The sequence below is a fragment of the Octopus sinensis genome, linkage group LG7 (genome assembly GCF_006345805.1).
Source record: "Octopus sinensis linkage group LG7, ASM634580v1, whole genome shotgun sequence".
Lineage (NCBI taxonomy): Eukaryota > Metazoa > Mollusca > Cephalopoda > Octopoda > Octopodidae > Octopus > Octopus sinensis.
In genome coordinates this window covers 28,342,855-28,362,616 of record NC_043003.1, presented here as the reverse complement: position 1 = coordinate 28,362,616, position 19,762 = coordinate 28,342,855, and the positions used below count along the sequence as shown (strand labels likewise).

Below are 19,762 nucleotides of genomic sequence, written 5' to 3'. Positions count from 1 at the left end.
TTTCCTCCTTCCTTCTCCCCCTCCCCTTCCCCTTCTCCCCCTCCTCTCCTTCCCTCCCCTTCTCTCCCCCTCTTCTCCCCCTCCCCTCTACTCCTCAACACCACACGACTTTACACATCACATCATATATGATGTGCCATACTAATACATACACCAACTAATACATACTAATACGTACTAATACATACTAATACATACTAATACATACACCAACCCTATACATACACACGTCCAGACCCCTCATACGCACTTATACTCTCTCATACACACACACACACACTTATACATACTAATACGTACTAATACATACTAATACATACACCAACCCCATACATACGCCTGTCCAGACCTATCCTAGGGTCATTCAACCCTATTATCAACCCTATTATCTCCCCTTGTTTCGCTCTCGCGTCTCATGTTTGATCTTTGACCTCTGGCCGAAATCAGATCGCCATGTTGATTCGTTTAGTTTACTGCACGCATTTTTTTTCTCTCCTTCTTTCTGTGTTTTTTTTTCTCTCTGTGTATCTTTCTGTTGAAGAGCGTAGGCTCGAAACGTTAAAGATTTGTTTTATTTATATTTCCTGAGCGCCATACTAATACAATTGTTTGTTTTTTTCCACCTGCCTTCGTCTTTTGTCTATTTTCATAACTTCCCGTTATATATATATTGAAATAACGGCAACTACTGAGTAGTGCCACCTGCTTGAAGTAGACGCCAAATACACGCACACTATACATATATATATATATATATATATATATTATATATATATATATATATATATATATATTTTGTGAAATAGAAAGATGAATAATCTTGTTGCAGATTAATCAAAGTTTAACCGATACCTTGGTAGCAAAAATCACAGCAGAAGACAGCACGGTTGTAGGTACAACCCTGAAGAGAAAGACACATATGGTCTCCTTATTCATCGGATTTGGTAAATTGTGCCTTTCGAAACATTGTAGAATGCAATAAAACGATTTCTGTTCAATCTTCGTTCAACTCCATTTCTTCAATTCACTATATATATATATATATATATATTATAATATATATATATATATATATATATATTATATATATTATATATATATTATATATATATATATATATATATGTATATATACAGGGTGGTGCAAAAGTAGGCATATAGTTATGAAAAAAAGAAACACGTACAATACTCTTTGCTTTTATTAAAAGAATTAAAAGCTACGATAAAAGTACTATTATAGTTATGATAAATATTATCATTAATGACAGTGAAAATATCAAAAATTAGGCTCACTAATTTAATGTGCTAATAATTTTAATGAAATAAGTATTTTAACATTGATGCGATTCTTATTGTATACCTATTTTTGCACTCCCCTGTATATCTATATCTATCTATCTATCTATCTATCTATTCATATATATATATATAACAGTGCATGAGAAATTGTTTATAAGATATTTAGTTACATCATCATACGTACGTAGTAATGACATAAATGATATATTAGCTACATAATACAAGTTACGTAATAAAGATTGAAAGTCAACTCGTCAGAGACGTGTAACTGTTAAACGTAGTGGATTGAAAAATGGTAGGATTCACCATCGTGGAAATAGCGAATACCATTATACAATACACAAATAGAAATACGTATGCATATATACATACATACCTACATACACATGTGTGTGCGCGTGCGCATGTGTGTGTACATGCATTGATTTATGTCGGACGAAGGATTACTCAGAACATGTTGAGGATATGGTTATTTTTTGTTGGACTAAAAATGATAGCGCATTTTATAACTCGAGTTTCACTTTACTGCATTCTCGCCTAAAGATCGCAGTGGCGCGTATCTCGAAACGCGTGACAAACACTCGGTTTCAATTTCAATAAAATGGTATAGTTATTTGTGCATGTGTGTAGTTATATACACCCATATATATATATATATATATATATATATATATATATATATATATATATATATATATATATATATATATATATATATATATATGTATATATATATATGTATATGCGTGTGCATACATTCCGTGTGTGCATGTGTATATTTGTTTATGAATGGCACATTGAGCAAAACCTTACAATCAGAGGTTCAACACCCGGACCTTTCGGCTCTGCGCCTACACTCCGGCCAAAATTCATTTGTGAAATCTCCAGATATGTCATAACGACCCACTTGTAACGTAAAACATTCACCGGAACTCGTTATTATCGCATCACTTCTGCAAAATTGTACACGTTTCGTAGCCAAGAATTTACTAAAGCGTTTATTTAACGGTTCTTTTACTGCTAAAAAACTAAATATTTTTCATGACCGGTTCGTCGACCCTTCCCTCATCACAGTAAAACCACTGTTTTTCCACCTCGTTAGATACGCTGTAGGCTATACTATACGTATCATATCAGTTTCATTCATTCATGCATTCATTCCGGGTGGTTAGGTTTCGAAAATGTGGGTTCGAAGATATACAGTTAAGTAAGGCACTGAGCATGTGTTACGAAAATAGATTAATTGAGAAGAAATATAGCTACTGTAAGACGTTGTTGTTGTTGTTGTTGTTGTTATTGTTATTATTATTATTACTTTTTTTTTCCTCTTCTTTCAAATTTGCTTCCATTTCTTGCCGAGTGTCTTCCCAACTCCTAGGGCAAAGAAACTCATAGTATACATTGGTAGGCTATTAAACCAAACTCAATAGTTCGTTCATTAAAATTTTTTTTTTTTTTAAGTTAAATTAAAATACATGAGCAGCAACAGTTCTCACATCGACAATGCTCTTCTCAATACGTGTGATATACCAGTTAAGACAATCTTTTGCACTTCTTGCAGGGATGGTAAGCCAGGGATCATTCTCATATAATTTTCGGTTCCCTTCTTCATCATTCCTAGTGCTCCTACGATCACTGGTATTGTAACCGCCTTGAGATGCCGCATTTTCTCAATTTCAATATTATTATTATTATTATTATTATTATTATTATTATTATTATTATTATTATTATTATTATTATTATTATTATTCAGTAGTTTTATTTTTATAGCGTGCTTTCACTTCACTACCGAGCACAGCTCTGTGTGCCTTGGGTATGTGCTGTGATTTGTTGTGATGCTCTGATGGTTATTGTATGGAAAGTGTTCTGCGTAGGATGTGTGCAGTGCCTAGTAGTGCAATTTTCTGTATGTTATATGTGTTTGTAAGTCCTGGTGTTTTTGTTATGTATTTGTCTGAATATTCTTTTATCATGCCTAATGCACCTACTATGATAGGAATTGTCTCTGTTTTCAGATTCCACATTCTAGTTACCTCTATTTCCAGGTCTTTGTATTTTGAGAGTTTCTCCATTTCTTTTAGAGACACGTTGTCATCAGCCGGTATTGATACATCAATTAGAAAGCATTTTTTTTCTTCATGATCTCTGACAACTATATCTGGTCTGTTGGCCTTAATTTCTCTATCTGTGTGTATCGGCATATCCCAGAGTATGGTTGTTTTCTCGTTTTCTGTGACCTTTTCTGGTGTGTGCCTATACCATCTTTTTTCTGTTGTTATTCCATAATGTTGGCATAGCTTCCAATGTATGTAGGTTCCAACTCTGTCATGTCTGTGAATATATTCCTTCTTAGCCAAGACTGGGCAGCTAGAGATAATATGATTTATTGTTTCTTGTCCATCTCCACATATTCTGCAGTTACTTGTAATATTTCTTTTCATTACATGTTTTTGGTAATTTCTGGTGGGGAGGCTTTGGTCTTGTGCTGCAATTAAAAATCCCTCTGTCTCTGCTTTGAGTCCTGAGCTTCTCAACCATTGCTGGGATTTTTCTTTGTCTATTTCTTTTGCGTTTAGTTTAGTCCAGTATTTACCATGAAGGGGCTTTTCTTGCCATCGTTTTATCATGGTTCGTTGCTGTTCTATTTTAGTTTGGATTTCATGTGTTTTATAGCTTTTGTTGTTTCTTCATCTTCTTCTTCTTCTTCATGTTTATTAGGTGGTATGATTTCTTGTTTGTATTTGTCAGCTTCCTTAAATACTGAGAACAGTTTTTTGTTTTGCTCGTGTTTTGCCGCTATCTGGATCAGTTTTCCTTCCTTCTGAAGTAGATATTTTTGCAGTCCTATGGTGGTTATTTTATAGTAGTTTTCCAGCTGTATAAGGCCTCTACCACCTTCTATACGTTGTATATATAGTCTTTCTATGTCAGATTTTGGGTGATGCATCCTAGATCCTGTCATTATTTTTCTTGTTTTCCTATCTATTTTGGTCAGTTCATTTCGTGTCCAGTTAAGGATATTGTAGCTGTAACTTATAACTGGGACAGCTAAAGTGTTGATACCTATTATCTTGTTTTTAGCATTGAGCTCTGTGTTTAGTATTGATCTAACTCGTCTATAATATTCTTTTTTTATTTTCTCTTTCATTTGTGTGTGTTGTGTCTTATCTAGTTCATGGATTCCTAAGTATTTGTAAGTTTGGCTTTGGTCTAATTCTTTTATTTCATTGGTTTTATCTAGTGTGATGTTGTTACTCTTAACTAGTTTTCCTCTTTTCATGGTTACTTTGGCGCATTTTTCTAATCCAAATTTCATATCTATTTCTTTGGTAAATCCATGAACTGTCTTTAATAGTGTTTCCAGCTGTTTGTCATTTGCAGCGTATAGTTTTAGGTCATCCATATATAAAAGGTGGCTGATCGTTTTGCCGTAACATTTATATTCGCATCCAGTTCTATTTAGCATATCAGATAGAGGTGACAGTGCCAAGCAGAAAAGGAGTGGAGAGAGCGTGTCTCCCTGGAATATATTCCTCTTCTAATGGGGATGTCTTTGGTTTTCATGAGTCCCTCTTTTGTTTGGAGGTGTAGGACTGTTTGCCATTTATTCATAGAGTGCTCTATGAATTTTATGATTGTTGGTGCTACTTTGTTAATGGCTAGTGTTTCGAGGATCCATGTGTGGGGGATGCTATCAAACGCCTTTTTGTAGTCAATCCAGGCCATACTGAGGCCTTTCTTCTTTCTGTGGCTGTCTTCAGTTATGGCTTTATTAATCATTAGTTGATCTTTACAGCCATATGAGCCTTTGCGGCATCCTTTCTGCTCTTCTGGGAACAGTTTGTTTTCGTCCAGGTGCTTGTTCAGCTTTGTGATATCACTGCAGTAAATGCCTTGAACATAGTAGGGAGGCAGGTTATTGGTCTGTAGTTTTCTGGTTTTTCTGTTTCATTTGATTTGGGAATTAAGATGGTTTTCCCCTTCGTGAGCCATTCAGGCATTGTCTCTGGCTCTGCTAGTACGTTGTTAAAGTTTTCAGCCAGCTTTTTGTGCATTCCTGTTAGATATTTCAACCAGAAGTTGGGGATCTTGTCATGCCCAGGTGCCTTCCAGTTGCTTAGTCTTTGCAGTGCCTGGGTGACCTCTTCAGTTGTTATGGGGGTCCAAAGTTGTTCAGATGCCGAGTTTGTTATTCTGATACTCCTTTTTTTTTGTGGTTCGTTCGCCGACCATATTTCTCCCCAGAATTCTTCCAATTCTTCTGCCGTTGGTGCTGCAGTGACTTCTATTTTATTTTTGCCCAGTTCTTGGTAGAACTTTTTGAGGTTGGAGTTGAACTTTTTGTTTTCTTCAAAGAAGCGTTGGCGTTTCTTGTACCGGCGGATCCTTTGTGCTTTGGCAAGGATATCTTGCTTCAGCTTTTCTTTTATTTCAGGCAAATCTTTCTCTGTGATGTTATATTTGCGGAGTATTTTTGTTCTCTTTTTGTTGCTCAGTAGCGTTGATTGTTTGCTGATTTCATTAAGAATCGACAGGTCTTTTCTAATTTTTTTTATTTTGCTTTGGATGTTATTTATCCACAGGGTTTGTTTGGGTGGTGGTACTCCTGTTTGGGAGGGTTTGGGTGAGTATCCAGCTTCTTTTGTGGCTGCAGTGGCTGCTGCGTATATTAGGTTATTTAGCTCAGTGATATCACTTTTTTTTTATTCAGTGGCTATCAGTTCAGTGACGGCTAGGTTTATGCTGTTTATAATAGGTGTTGTTATTTTGTTTATTTTGATTCTTGGGAGGTATGGTCGGTGGTCCATTTTGAGCTCTGTGGTTTTCAGTTCTTTGATTATTTTATTTTTTATATTATCATAATCATTAGGCTCCCCTTCGTTGTTTACATCGTGTTTGTTGGGAATGTTGCGTTTGTCTTCGTGTTTTACAGTTTCAGTGTTTATATTATTGGGCATTGTTGTGTGGCTTCTATCTACATTTTCCTGGTGTATGTTTTCTTTTAGGTGTTCTATTTCTATTTCTGATATTTTTTTGTGTTGAGAATGTATCTTCGTACGTTAGCTAATTTATTAGGGTTCATTGCTGTATCCAAGTCTATATCTCTATTATTTTCCTTCCATATTTTATATGTATGTGTTGTTGTATTTTCATTTTTTGGGTAGAGTACTGCTGTGAAGTATGCGTGTAAGATAGAAATGTATTCCTCACGTGTCCATTTACGTCTTTTGGGTTTTATTTGCGGGACATGAGGTACAACGTCCGGCCCATTATTTTGACGGTCGTCATTTTCGTAGGGTACCGGTCCGTTTATTTCTGTTGTCACATTATTTCGCACGTGTAGTTTTTCGTACATTTTTTGTTGTAAGTTTAATGTACGTACCGCTCGATTGTTATTCTTGAGTTGAATAGTATCGGTGGCATTTAATTTCTTCGTAGTTCCTTTGTACATGGTGTTTGGGGTCGGATATGATCGTGATGTTCCACGCATGTCTACATGTGTTGCGTTAGAGGCGGAGATGATATCGAGTCAAAATACGTCATTTCGTTTCGAAAATAGTAATAAATTTCAATTAGTATTACTTACTCGGATACAGTCCAATTCTTTGTTAGTAAAACTTTGGCTCCATAGGATGTCCCTGTTTTCGATGTTTGTGGATAGATTTCGGAGCTCTGAATTTTCCTTCTTACATCTTAAACGTCCCCGGTGTTCTTCTTAAACGTCCCCGGTGTTCTTCTTAAACGTCCCCGGTGTTCTCTCTTAAACGTCCCCGGTGTTCTTCTTAAACGTCCCCGGTGTTCTCTCTTAAACGTCCCCGGTGTTCTCCTTACGTCCCCGGTGTTCTCTTTCGTCTCCGGTGTTCTCCTTATTTGGAGATTATTATTATTATTATAATTATTATTATTATTATTATTATTATTATTATTATTATTATTATTATTATTATTATTATTGTTATTACAGTCGAAAGCTGGCAGAATTGATAGCACGCTGGACAAAACGCTTAGCAGTATTTCGCCCGTCGCTACGTTCTGAGTTCAAATTGTGCCAAGGTCGACTTTGCCTTTCATACTTTCGGAGGTCGATAAATTAAGTACCAGTTGCGTACTGGGGGTTGATCTAATCGACTGCCCCTCGCCCAAAATTTCGAGCCTTGTGCCTAGAGCAGAAAAGATATTATTATTATTATTATTATTATTATTATTATTATTATTATTATTATTATTATTATTGTGGTGGGCTAGCAGAATCGTGAACACGCCGGGCAAAATGCTTAACGGCATTTCGACCGTCCCTACGTTCTGAGTTCAAATTCCACCGGGACCGACATTACCTTTCATCCTTCATGGGTCGATAAAATAAGTAGCAGTCAAGCACTGAGGCTGCTGTAATCGACTTATCTCCTCCTCTGAACTTGCTGGTCCTATGCCAAAATTTGAAACCATTGTTATTATAATTATCGTTATTTCTTGTTTTGCCGTTTCCTTAAGAAGATGGAGAAGAATACAAAGAAGAAAAAGAAAAAGGTGGAGGAGGAGGAGAAGAAGGATAATAATAATAATAATAATAATAATAATAATAATAAATAATAATAATAATAATAATAATAATAATAATAATAATAATAATAATAATAATAATAATAATAAATAATAATAATAATAATAAATAATATAATAATAATAATAATAATAATAATAATAATAATATAATAATAATAATAATAATAATAAATAATAATAATAATAATAATAATAATAATAATAATAATAATAATAATAATAATAATAATAATAATAATAATAATAATGTTAACTGGGATGATAGTACTGGAGTGGAAAAGTGGAGTTAATTTGAAGTTAACGCGTGAAAATAATTACGGTGACTATAATTAGATTTGGATTGAAAACAACAGAAATGGGATTTTAAAATGTTAACATCCTATCTGGTATATTTATGAAACTGGTGTTTACATATATTCATACACACAAACACACACACACACACACACACGTATGTTTGTTTACATACGTGTGTGTGTATATTTGTAAGAATGCATGTATAGCTGTTGCGTGCGCAGTGAGAGCTAGCAGTGACCTTCATGAGTCGGTAAATAAGTTTTTTTTTTATGAAATATAACTCTTCCTGGAACTTTTTGATACTACCTCGTACTCACGTTTACATAAAATATGTTGTAATAACCAGCACCGTCGGAAAAGGAGAAGAAAGAGAAAATAACAACCGCTTAAAGATAAACATATTGAGGCAGAAGCATTGAAAAGCATATTTGGGGAAACCTAAGTATGACTGGTACTCCGTCGGTTATGACGACGAGAGTTCCAGTTGATCCGATCAACAGAGCAGCCTGCCGTGAAATTAACATGCAAGAGGCTGAGCACCCTACAGACATGTGTGTCTTTAACGTAGTTCTCGGGGAGATTCAGCGTGACAAAGAGTGTGACAAGGCTGGCCCTTTGAATTACAGGTACTTCTTATTTTTGCCAGTTAAATGCAGTGGAGCAAAGTGAGATAAAGTGTCTTGCTCAAGGACATAAGGCGCCGCTGGGAATTGAACTCACGATCGTAAGATCGTGAGCCGAATACCCTAACCACTGAGCCCTAATTACAGAAAATAATAAAATTTACGCACAGTTGATTTGTTGCATACAACTAGAAAATACAACAACGTTCTTTTGTAGGGGACAGCTTCCCAATTGACGTCAATTGTAGGAAATATAATGCAGTAAAAAGAAGATATCCAGGGGCCGTTAATGAAGAGCTTATAAATCCAATACCTAAAATACATTTGTAGGCAGGAATAGCTGTGTAGTGAAGAAGCTCGCTTTCGAACTACGTGGTTTGGGGTTCAGTCCCACTGCACGATACTTTGGGTAAGTATTTTCTACTATAGCCCAAGGCCGACCATAGCCTTGTGAGTGAATAGGCGAACTGAAACTGTGTGGAAGTACGTTATATATATATACACGCACACAGACACAGACACACACACACATGCACAAATACACACACACATGTATATGTGTGTGTGTATCTTAGTGTCTATGTTTGTGCCCACCACCACCACCAGCAATTGACAACCAATGTTGGTCAGTTTACGTCCCTGCAAGTTAGCGATTCGACAAAAGAGACCGACAAAATAAGTATCAGAAAATGAAGTACTGGGATCCTTTTATTCGACCTGATAACCCTTCAAGACGGTGCCCCCAGTATGGCCACAGTCCAATGGCTGAAACAATGATTACAGTTTTTTGTAATGGAGCAATGTTTTTATTCTTCTATTAAAAAGATACATACGAAACAGCTGTAATGAGCTGGCAATTATCCATCGTTTGTTATTATTCACTTGATTATATAATTATATATATACATACATGAGCACACTTATATACACACACACACACACACACACACATACATACATACAAACATACAAAAATGCATACACAAACAAATAAACGAACAAGCATATGCCGACATTGATATGCATGCAAACTTTACTTATGCATTATATTTTTCGTTATATATTTTGTTCTGTATGTAAAATTTATTAATGTTTATATTGGGTTTGTGCATAATCATTGCGACTTTTTTTCACCAAATTTTATTCAGCAAAAACAATAACAATATTTAATAAAAAAAAACATCTTTAAATGACGGACGGTCTGACCGAATGCCAAGCAAATGCGAAGCAGTAATTGAAGTAAATAGTGAATATGCTCCGGAATAATCATTTAAAGATGTTTTTGTTACACGTTGTGTGTGTATGTATATATATATATATATATATATATATATATATATATATATATATATATATATATATATATATATATATATATATATATATATATATATATATATTACACATATTATACATATATATAGTAAGAGGAGGGATATAATATCCAGGCAGATACCAAATTTCTCTGAGTAAAATGCCAAGGCTTGTTCCTTCAGATAGTACGTTTTTTTGGTAAATTTCCCATAGCTCCCATCCGACGTTACAGTTTATTTCTTGGCAACTTAGCGTGTGAAGTACGGTATTGATAATAAGGTGAATGAAGAATTTTATCCTTCAAGTTTTATGTTTATTTCCAGTTAGTTTATCCATAATAATTGTCCGACACGTGTTTCGATCGCATTAACCGTATATTGTTGCTTATTTATATGCAGCGATTTATGCATTATTAGCACGATCACTTCAGGGTATATAAGTATGACATTGTTCGAAGATTAATTTTCCTCCTCTACTAGTTTAAATTAGGCTTGGTGGTAGTAGTAGTAGTAGTAGTAGTAGTAGTAGTAGTAGTAGTAGTAGAAAGTAGTAGTAGTGTTGTTGTTGTTGTAGCAGTAAACTATGTCATTCTTCGAAATTAACTATATATATATTATGTATGTATGCATGTAAAATTGGTATGCATGTATGTATAGGCAAATGTGTGATGTATGAATGTGTGTGTGTATACACACACACACACACACGCACAAACACACACACACACACACACACCACACACACACACACACACACACACATATATATATATATATATATATATATATATATTATATATATATCTTGCTGTGTCTGGGGAGAGTCATTTTCTTTTTGTGCCTCATAATGTAACACACCCACCGGTAAAATTTCCACTTATTTCTTATTTTTATTTTCATAAAATTTTCGTTGCGTCTTGCAACCTTTTCTATAGTCTTGACTCAACACACAAACTCATATAAAGAATCTTGCAAACCAAATCCAAATTATATATATATATAATCTTGTATGTACATATTTCTATATATTATGTTTTGTAGATCACAGACCTTCCTCATCAGGACAGAACTGATTATCTCTGCAAAAATCATTCTGGTCTCAAATTCTCCGGTGGCCCAGCGCTACAGATAACATATGACCCACGAGAAGCGACTCGGATTACCAAATTTGTCCTCAATGTTTCACACGTTGGTATGTATCCGCCTTAACAACTGAGCTAGGTGGGGTAAGTTTATCGAGGGAACAAGGGACCTTCATATTGCTCACTTGACCTACTAGATATAGCAGCGAAAACTCGCTCAAATTTTTCTGTATCTTTTGTTTTTATTTATTTTTTTTTCAAATAGAGTTTTTTCTAGATAGCACTATTTCTTGGGGGAAATTAGATGATCATATTTCGAATGTCTTCTATTATATGCCCATTTGGTTCGATAGAAATAGCAACCAAGGTGGAGTGGGGGTAGAGGTGAATGGATGGGCGGGTGTACAGATAGACAGACAAACAGGTAAGCAGACAGACAGACAGACAGACAGACAGACAGATAGATAGATAGATAGATAGATAGATAGATAGATAGATAGATAGATAGATAGATAGATAGATAGATAGATAGATAGATAGATGGATCGATCCCGTGTGGGACTAAATACGGAATCATGTGAATGCGAAACTTGTTTAACCATGCAACTACTCCTGTACTCAATGCTTGCCAATTTTGGTTTACTCCACATAAATTGAGTTCTAGAGCTGCACATCTGGTGGTTTCTTCTATCGTAATGAAGATTCTGATAAAGACTCTGCAGGGCTTTTTTATTATTATTCAGCAACCTGCACAGATGTCTTGTTTGTAGCGATCAAATGTTTGTACGGGACGCTCGTCATTACCTGAGCAGGTGTACGGTGTACCACACGTTATATGACGAAGCGATCGCAGAGCAATATGAGATGAAATATTTTGCTCAAGAACACAACGCCCCACCCGGAATTCGAAACAGCAGTCTAGCGATCGTGAGTGGAATACTCTAACCACTAGATCACGCGCCCTCACTACTCTATTTCATTTAATTGATTATAAAAGCCGTACATAGAGGTAGTAGCTGCGGGCTGGATAAAGAGACAATGATGATGGATTGAAAGAAATGGTTGGTGGGAAAAGCGAACAACACCCGCCAATTGTTGCATTCTCAAAAACATTGTTCTCTGTTTTTAACAACAAAACCTCTTACCTCAGTTCAAAAATGGACGCAATCGTCCTTACAAATTGAGGCGCTGAGCCTCTTACCAAAAAATACAAACAATACAAATTCAAATTGAGGTACTAAGGCCTCCTATCTTTCCTCCCCGACCACGCTATATGCCTCCCGCAGGCAATCCTGCAGTTCCAAGTCGGGGCTCCAGAAGGCAAAACTATATTGGTCCTTGGGAAAGGAGTCCATCACCCTGAACATATCATCCCCCGTTATGACCTCCGCAGTTACCTACGGAAGCCAATTCGGGTCTTCAGTCCAGGACAGGACCCCCTCCCTACGGCACTCTAGCTTCTTCAGAAAGCTCTGTACCGCCCCTCCCTTATGAAAGAAGATCCCAAATTCATCCTTCATCACACTGGGAGAGGCAACAGTTTCTTCCGTCGGTGGCATAAATCCCACCGACGAGTTTTCAGGACATGCCGGCAGTGTACTACTAACCGCCGGCAATGTCCCTCTACATCTAAATCATCAAATATATTTTGCTGGTGTTTCCCGATGAACAATAATGCTAAACTGTACCTACCCATAAATACTATTTACTGCTATGTGGTTTTTGCACCATTGAATATTAAAAGACAGTGATATGAGCTAATATTCAAATGTATGAATGTGGCGAGCTGACAGCATCCTTAGCACGCCGGACAAAATGCTTAGAGGCATTTCATCCGTCTTTACATTCTGAGTTCAAATTCCGCTGAGGTTGACTTTTCTTTTGCCTTTCATCCTTTCGAGATCGATAAAATAAGTACCAGTTGAGCACTAGCGTCGATATAATCGACTTACCCCATCCCCTGAATTTACCGGTCTTGTACCAAAATTTGAAACCAACATTTAAATTTACCAGATTAAACTGTTATTGAGATTACAAATTTCTGGATTGCCATCTTCATCCGTAGAGAGTGCACATTTACAATGTTAATATCGATCAGTTGTCAAATGTATTATTTCTGGATATGACCAGAGAACTAGGTTGGATACAATTTAGGAATACATTTATATTTTCCTCGACAAAGTTTATTAATAACTTCTGTCTCAATATATCTTTTATCTTTTACTTGTTTCAGTCATTAGACTGCGGTCATTCTGGAGCACTGCCTTTGAACTATTAGCCGAATGAACTGACTACAGGAGTTATTTTTTAAAAGTACTGGTACTTATTCTATCGGTTTCTTTTGCCAAACCGCTAAGTGACGGGGACGTAAACGCACTAACAACAGTTGTTAAGCAATAGGTGGGGGGACAAATACATACACGTACACACACACACACACACACACACACACACACACACCACACACGCACACACACACGCACACACACACACACATATATATAATATATATATATAAATTAGAGAAAAACGTAGTCTTTTTACTTATATATTTATTCATTTTTTGTACTTTTTGTGATCTAGTTATATGTTTTATAATATATTTTATTTTTTTCCTTTATGATTTGGTTTATGTCTATCATTGTTTGAATTACATAATAGTAATTTTTCTCTAATTTCTATATATTATATATTTATATTGGGAAATTTGATTTAATACTAAATTGAATTTTTCCCTGTAAGTTTGGAGTTATACTCCCTAATATTTTATATATATATACGACGGGTTTCTTCAGTTTCCGTCTACCAAATCCACTCACAAGGCTTTGGTTGGTCCGAGCGAGGCTATAGTAGAAGACACTCATCCGAGGTACCACGCATTGGATTGAACCTAGAACTATATGGTTGAGAAACAAACTTCTTACCACACAGCCACGTCCGCATCTTATGCCTCTCTATCTGTCTTTCTAACACACAACGCATGCATACACTATTTTGATACATACATACATACATACATACATACATGCATACATACATACATACATACATACATACCAGTAATAATTGGAGCACTAGGTTTTGTTAGTAAATGCTTAAAGAAGAATCTAGATAAACTGGGATTTCCAAAAAGAGAAATTGACCGGCGGATACATACATACATACATACATACATACATACATACACATACATACATACATACATACATACATATATACTTACATACATACTTACACACACTTATTTTCTTTCACACTATTTTCTCATTTGCTCACATACATGCACATCCTTTGTGTCTTTTAACACACGTGTGTGCCTTTTGGTGTGCACATATATACATGCGAATTTTTTCGATCTTATCACACACATGCATACATATATATTCATATTCTCCTTCTTCCTGAGACACAGACATACACCCACCATTCTCTCTTTTCATACACATACACACTCTAACATGCAAACACGCACACACACTTTACTCTACTATACACATGTCTTCCCTGCTTTTTTTACATACACTCACGCACATACGCACACACAAACAGGCATACATAGTATCTTCCTATCATCTCTCTCTCTCTCTATCTCTTACATACACACACAAACTCTCACGCAAACATAAGCACACAAGCACTTATATGTTCACACCTTTTGTTATATGCACAAAAACACAATCTTGTCCTTTGTCTTTCTCACAAACATACTGAGATACCCTGACATACACATATTCTTTCTTATCCTGTTTCTCCCTCTCATACAAGCACGTACACAAATACAAATTCCCACCTTCTGTCACCTTCTACACACCTACAGTCACGCACATGCACGCACACGTGCATACATCCATTCATACATACACACATGCATACATATAAACATTCATGCATGCATACATACATACTTACACGCATCACGCATCACTCATACGTACGTGCATACATATCAATACATACATTCATACACACATACATGCATACATACATACATACAGATAGACTGACAGACAGACATATATACACGCATCACGCATACGTACATACATATTAATACATACATACATGCTTACATGCATGTATATATACATGCATACATGCATACAAACATACTCTGTTGATGTTGAAATAGTAATGGAGGAACCTTGGATCTATGTTGGAAACCGGCTGTTTCTCTATTGGCATGAAGTCTTGAAATAAAAACTAAGTAACGACATACATACATACATACATACGTACATACATATATATACATACATAATACATACATACATACATACATACATACATACATACATAAACACACACACACACATACATACATACATACATACATACATACATACATACATACATACATACATACATACATACATACATACATACATACATACATAACAAAACCGGTCAGATATTGTTGTGCGTGGCCGCAAGGAAAAGATATGTTCTCTTAAGGAAATCAGCTACCCTCTGAACACCAATGTAACTAGAAAAATACAAGAAAAAGAGGACCATTGATAAGGAGTTTGGAAATCTAGTGCCAAAGATAAACTTTCGTCTTCATTGGAGAAACAGGATACATACCAACATATCTGGAGCAAAGTTTGGTTGAACTTTGGTTCTTAGGGAGGGGAAGCGAATCCTTAATTCATACACTACAAATGATCACGATATCTGGGACAATAAAAATCTGCAAGACCTTCTCAAAATTTAGAGGATGATGACCAAAATAAGATGCTTTCCTTTACAATCTTGCTACCATGTAGGTGGTCGATCAAAATTTATTCTAAATTATAAAGAGAAAGAGCGAGAGAATACACGCACATACATACGTGCATGCATGCATACATACACACATACATAAATACATATATACATACATACATACATACATACATACATACATACATACATACATACATACATACATACATACATACATACATACATACATACATACGTGCAACACACTGCCTAAATATCAGTCTTGATAAATTAGGCTTCTCAAAACCAGAAAAGAGGAAGTTAATGCCAAGGCTACAGATCCAATCCATCAGTGGAACTGGAAAAATCTTTAAAACTTTCCAGAAGTTTATCATTTATATATATATATATGAGCATGTCTTGGTATGTAACTCTATGCATGAGAATACATACATAAAACATACAAATCTGCACATACATACATACTTACATATAAAAGTACCCTGTTATTAATGTTGAAATTCCAAAGAAGGAACCTTAGATCTAGATTAGAAACCGGTTCTTTCTCTATTGGCAAGAAATCTTGAAATAAACTGAATGATGACATATCTACGTATACATTTCTTTTTTCTGTGAAGTTTAACAACAATAATGAAGTCCATTTTTGTTCTTTTTCAATAACATTCTTTCATTGTTACATCTCTATTTCAGGATCAAATCCATGCGAAATTTCCCCGTGTTTGAACGAGGGTAACTGTTTGGACCTCGGAAATAACTTCAACTGTTTATGTCGACCAGGATTTTCAGGAGCCAAATGTGAATCTGATATTTACGAATGTGAATCGAACCCATGCCAAAACAACGGTGTCTGTAGGGACTTTATAAACGGTTTCATGTGTACTTGCCCTTATGGTTATACGGGTTCGACATGTGAAACCCCGATCAATACTTGCCGTGGAATATCGTGCTTGAATGGTGGCATATGTGTTGCGGATAGCGAAGACACTTATCACTGTGACTGTCTTGGTGGCTACACGGGTCCCGTTTGTGAAAACCGTACCGACGGAGTTATACCCGGACAGACCTGTAAAATGATCAAATGTCAAAACGGTGGTAGCTGTCTGCCTTATAAAGAAGGCGGATTCGTATGTAAATGTCCTGCTGGTGTGATGGGTCCCTATTGTGAAGTAGTCACCGGTAAAGAATGCGACAAAAACCCTTGTTCTGCTGATGCAACTTGTGTTGCAACCACAAATGATGATGACGAAATATCAGAACATAATCCAGGATTCAAATGTCTCTGTCCAGAGGGTCGTATTGGTCAGTTTTGTGAGAATTACGTTGACCATTGTCTTATAAACGAGTGTCACAATGGAGCATCATGTAGTTCTGTAGCCAATACATTCTATTGTAGTTGCACATCGGGCTTGAAAGGACGTTTGTGTGAGCACGACATTGACGAATGCCTGGATAATCCTTGTGAAAATGGCGGTCGTTGTGAAAACGCCTATGGCACTTACTCATGTGATTGCAAGAAAGGATTCACTGGCTACAATTGTTCGACCAATTTGAACGACTGCACAGTCAACTCTTGTCAAAATGGTGGAACTTGTATTGATCGAATCAACGGCTATGCTTGCAAATGTCCGTTTAATTTCTGGGGTAAAAAGTGCCAACATAAGCGGTATCCATGCGATCATAAGCCTTGTAAGAATGGCGGTGTATGTGTTAGTTATAAAGCTAGCTTCTACTGTGAATGCAAACAAGGATTTACAGGTAAAACATGTTCTGATCTTCTTGACCCATGTAATCCGCAACCGTGTCAAAATAACGGTAAATGTGTTTACGAACCAGTTAAAGGTGACTTAAAATGTGTATGCCCACCAGGTATCTTAGGAACATTATGTGAACTCAGAAACGAATGTTTTTCAAGCCCTTGTCTCAACGGGGCTCGCTGCTTAGAACAGCTAGGAAAATACGTTTGCAAATGTGCCCCCGGTTTCTACGGCAAGCATTGTCAAACAAAGAAGACTACATGCATACCCAACCCTTGTACTCATGGAGGTCGATGTATACAATTAACAAACATCTTTCAATGTCAATGCACCAAAAATTACGACGGGCAAACGTGCTCGCACTTTAAATACACAGGTAAGATAATGACTTTTTTATGATTTATATTTGTTTTGATTCTCTTTGCTTTTTGTATCGCTATTACACCGGCTTCCACGAGCCGACGAGGGAATCTCTAAGCTGTCCTTTGAATAACAATCAGGTTTCCTCAAATCTAGCCCTACTCCATTATCAACCAAGGATCGGTGGAGTGTAGACTTAAATACTCATAAAACACGGGATGGTCACAGCTGGAATAACTTTGATCATAGAAACTTTTAAACTATGACTGACACGAAACTAAACAACAACAGGCTTTGTACCTATCAACTTCGCACCATACTTTATACACCATCTTTGCCTCTTCGACCCGTCCTAGCTACCATGTCTCTATGCCCGAGTCCTAATCGATGACCTGTGATCAAAGATATTTCAACCCCAATTTTGTATACTAATTTTGGTGTAATGTACTTTGGACAACATTACCAAACGTTCCCTTTAATGACAAGACAGTACAGTGTAATTTAAAAGATATTTAACTGCATATGTATGTGTGCATCTTTATATATGTGTGCGTATTTGTGTGTGTGTATCTATCTATCTGTCTGTCTGTCTGTTTAATAATAATATTAATAACAACAACAACAATAATCCTTAGATGAAATTTAAACATCGCTACGCGCGCGCGTGTGTATGTATATATGCATACATGTACATGCATATATATATATACATATATATAGTTTAACGCTCGGGAAGGTGAGAAAGTCTTTTACGTTTCGAGGCTGCGCTTTTCAATAGAAAGGAACACAAGGAAATAAATAGAGAGAATATATATATATATATATATATATATATATACAGAGAGAGAGAGAGAGAGAGAAAGAGAGAGAGAGACCTATGCATATATATATATAAAGTCATGCTGCTTAGCACATTTGTGGGAATATTTGATAATGTCTTTAAGTAGGCAGGTAGGTATTTCTTACCTAATTCCACTAACAGCCTAGAACCACCCGTCGCCAACTTTCATTTCTAACACTCACACACGCACGCGCGCGCGCGCACTTACCCCCATTCTGACTTTGTCTCCAGGTATGAACCGATTCACGTCACCATCGACTGTCGGCAGCACACCTGTCTGAACCACTCAAGTATCATAGCATTGAATAAATATTTACCATTTGCTGGAGGCGCTTTGTTAGTTGGAATTAATTAACCTGTCACATCGTGCTGGAAGCGCTGGTGTGATTCGGTGGGGGTGGTCTTCTGTCTGTGTCCGTGTTTCTACGCCTGTGCGTGTGTATGCGTATGCGTATGCGTATGCGTATGCACGCATGTGTATGTGTGTGCGTGTGTGTGTACATATGTGTACGCGTGTGTGTGAATTTATGTAGCTGAATCGATGGAAAATGAGTGTAGTATATGTGTGTGTGTTTTATGTGTGTGTACATGTGTATGTACGTGTGTGTATGTGTGTACGTATGTGTATCTATGCGTTTATCTATCTAAATATATGTATATATGTATGTGTGTATATATATATATATATATATATATATATATATACGTATGCATGTACGTATGTATGTATATATATATATATATATATATACGTATGCATGTACGTATGTATGTATATATATATATATATACATATATATATATATATATACATTTGTATGTATATATTTATGGATGCATGCATGCACACATACGTGCATACATGTTTGTATATATGTATATGTCTGTGTGTGTGCATATATATA

At 36.0% G+C, this 19,762-nt stretch overlaps 1 protein-coding gene across 3 annotated transcripts in view; it reads left to right on the top strand.

Annotated features, from left to right (window-relative positions):
* The window catches only part of LOC115213895 (cadherin EGF LAG seven-pass G-type receptor 1), a 233,783-nt gene that overhangs the window by 59,881 nt on the left and 154,140 nt on the right, over positions 1-19,762 (top strand). For all 3 annotated transcript variants that reach the window (XM_029782866.2, XM_036504669.1, XM_029782865.2), the window contains exons 6-7: positions 11,140-11,290; positions 16,593-18,032. In XM_029782866.2, coding sequence (XP_029638726.1) covers positions 11,140-11,290; positions 16,593-18,032 — 1,591 coding nt within the window. The remainder of the gene's footprint in view (positions 1-11,139; positions 11,291-16,592; positions 18,033-19,762) is intronic.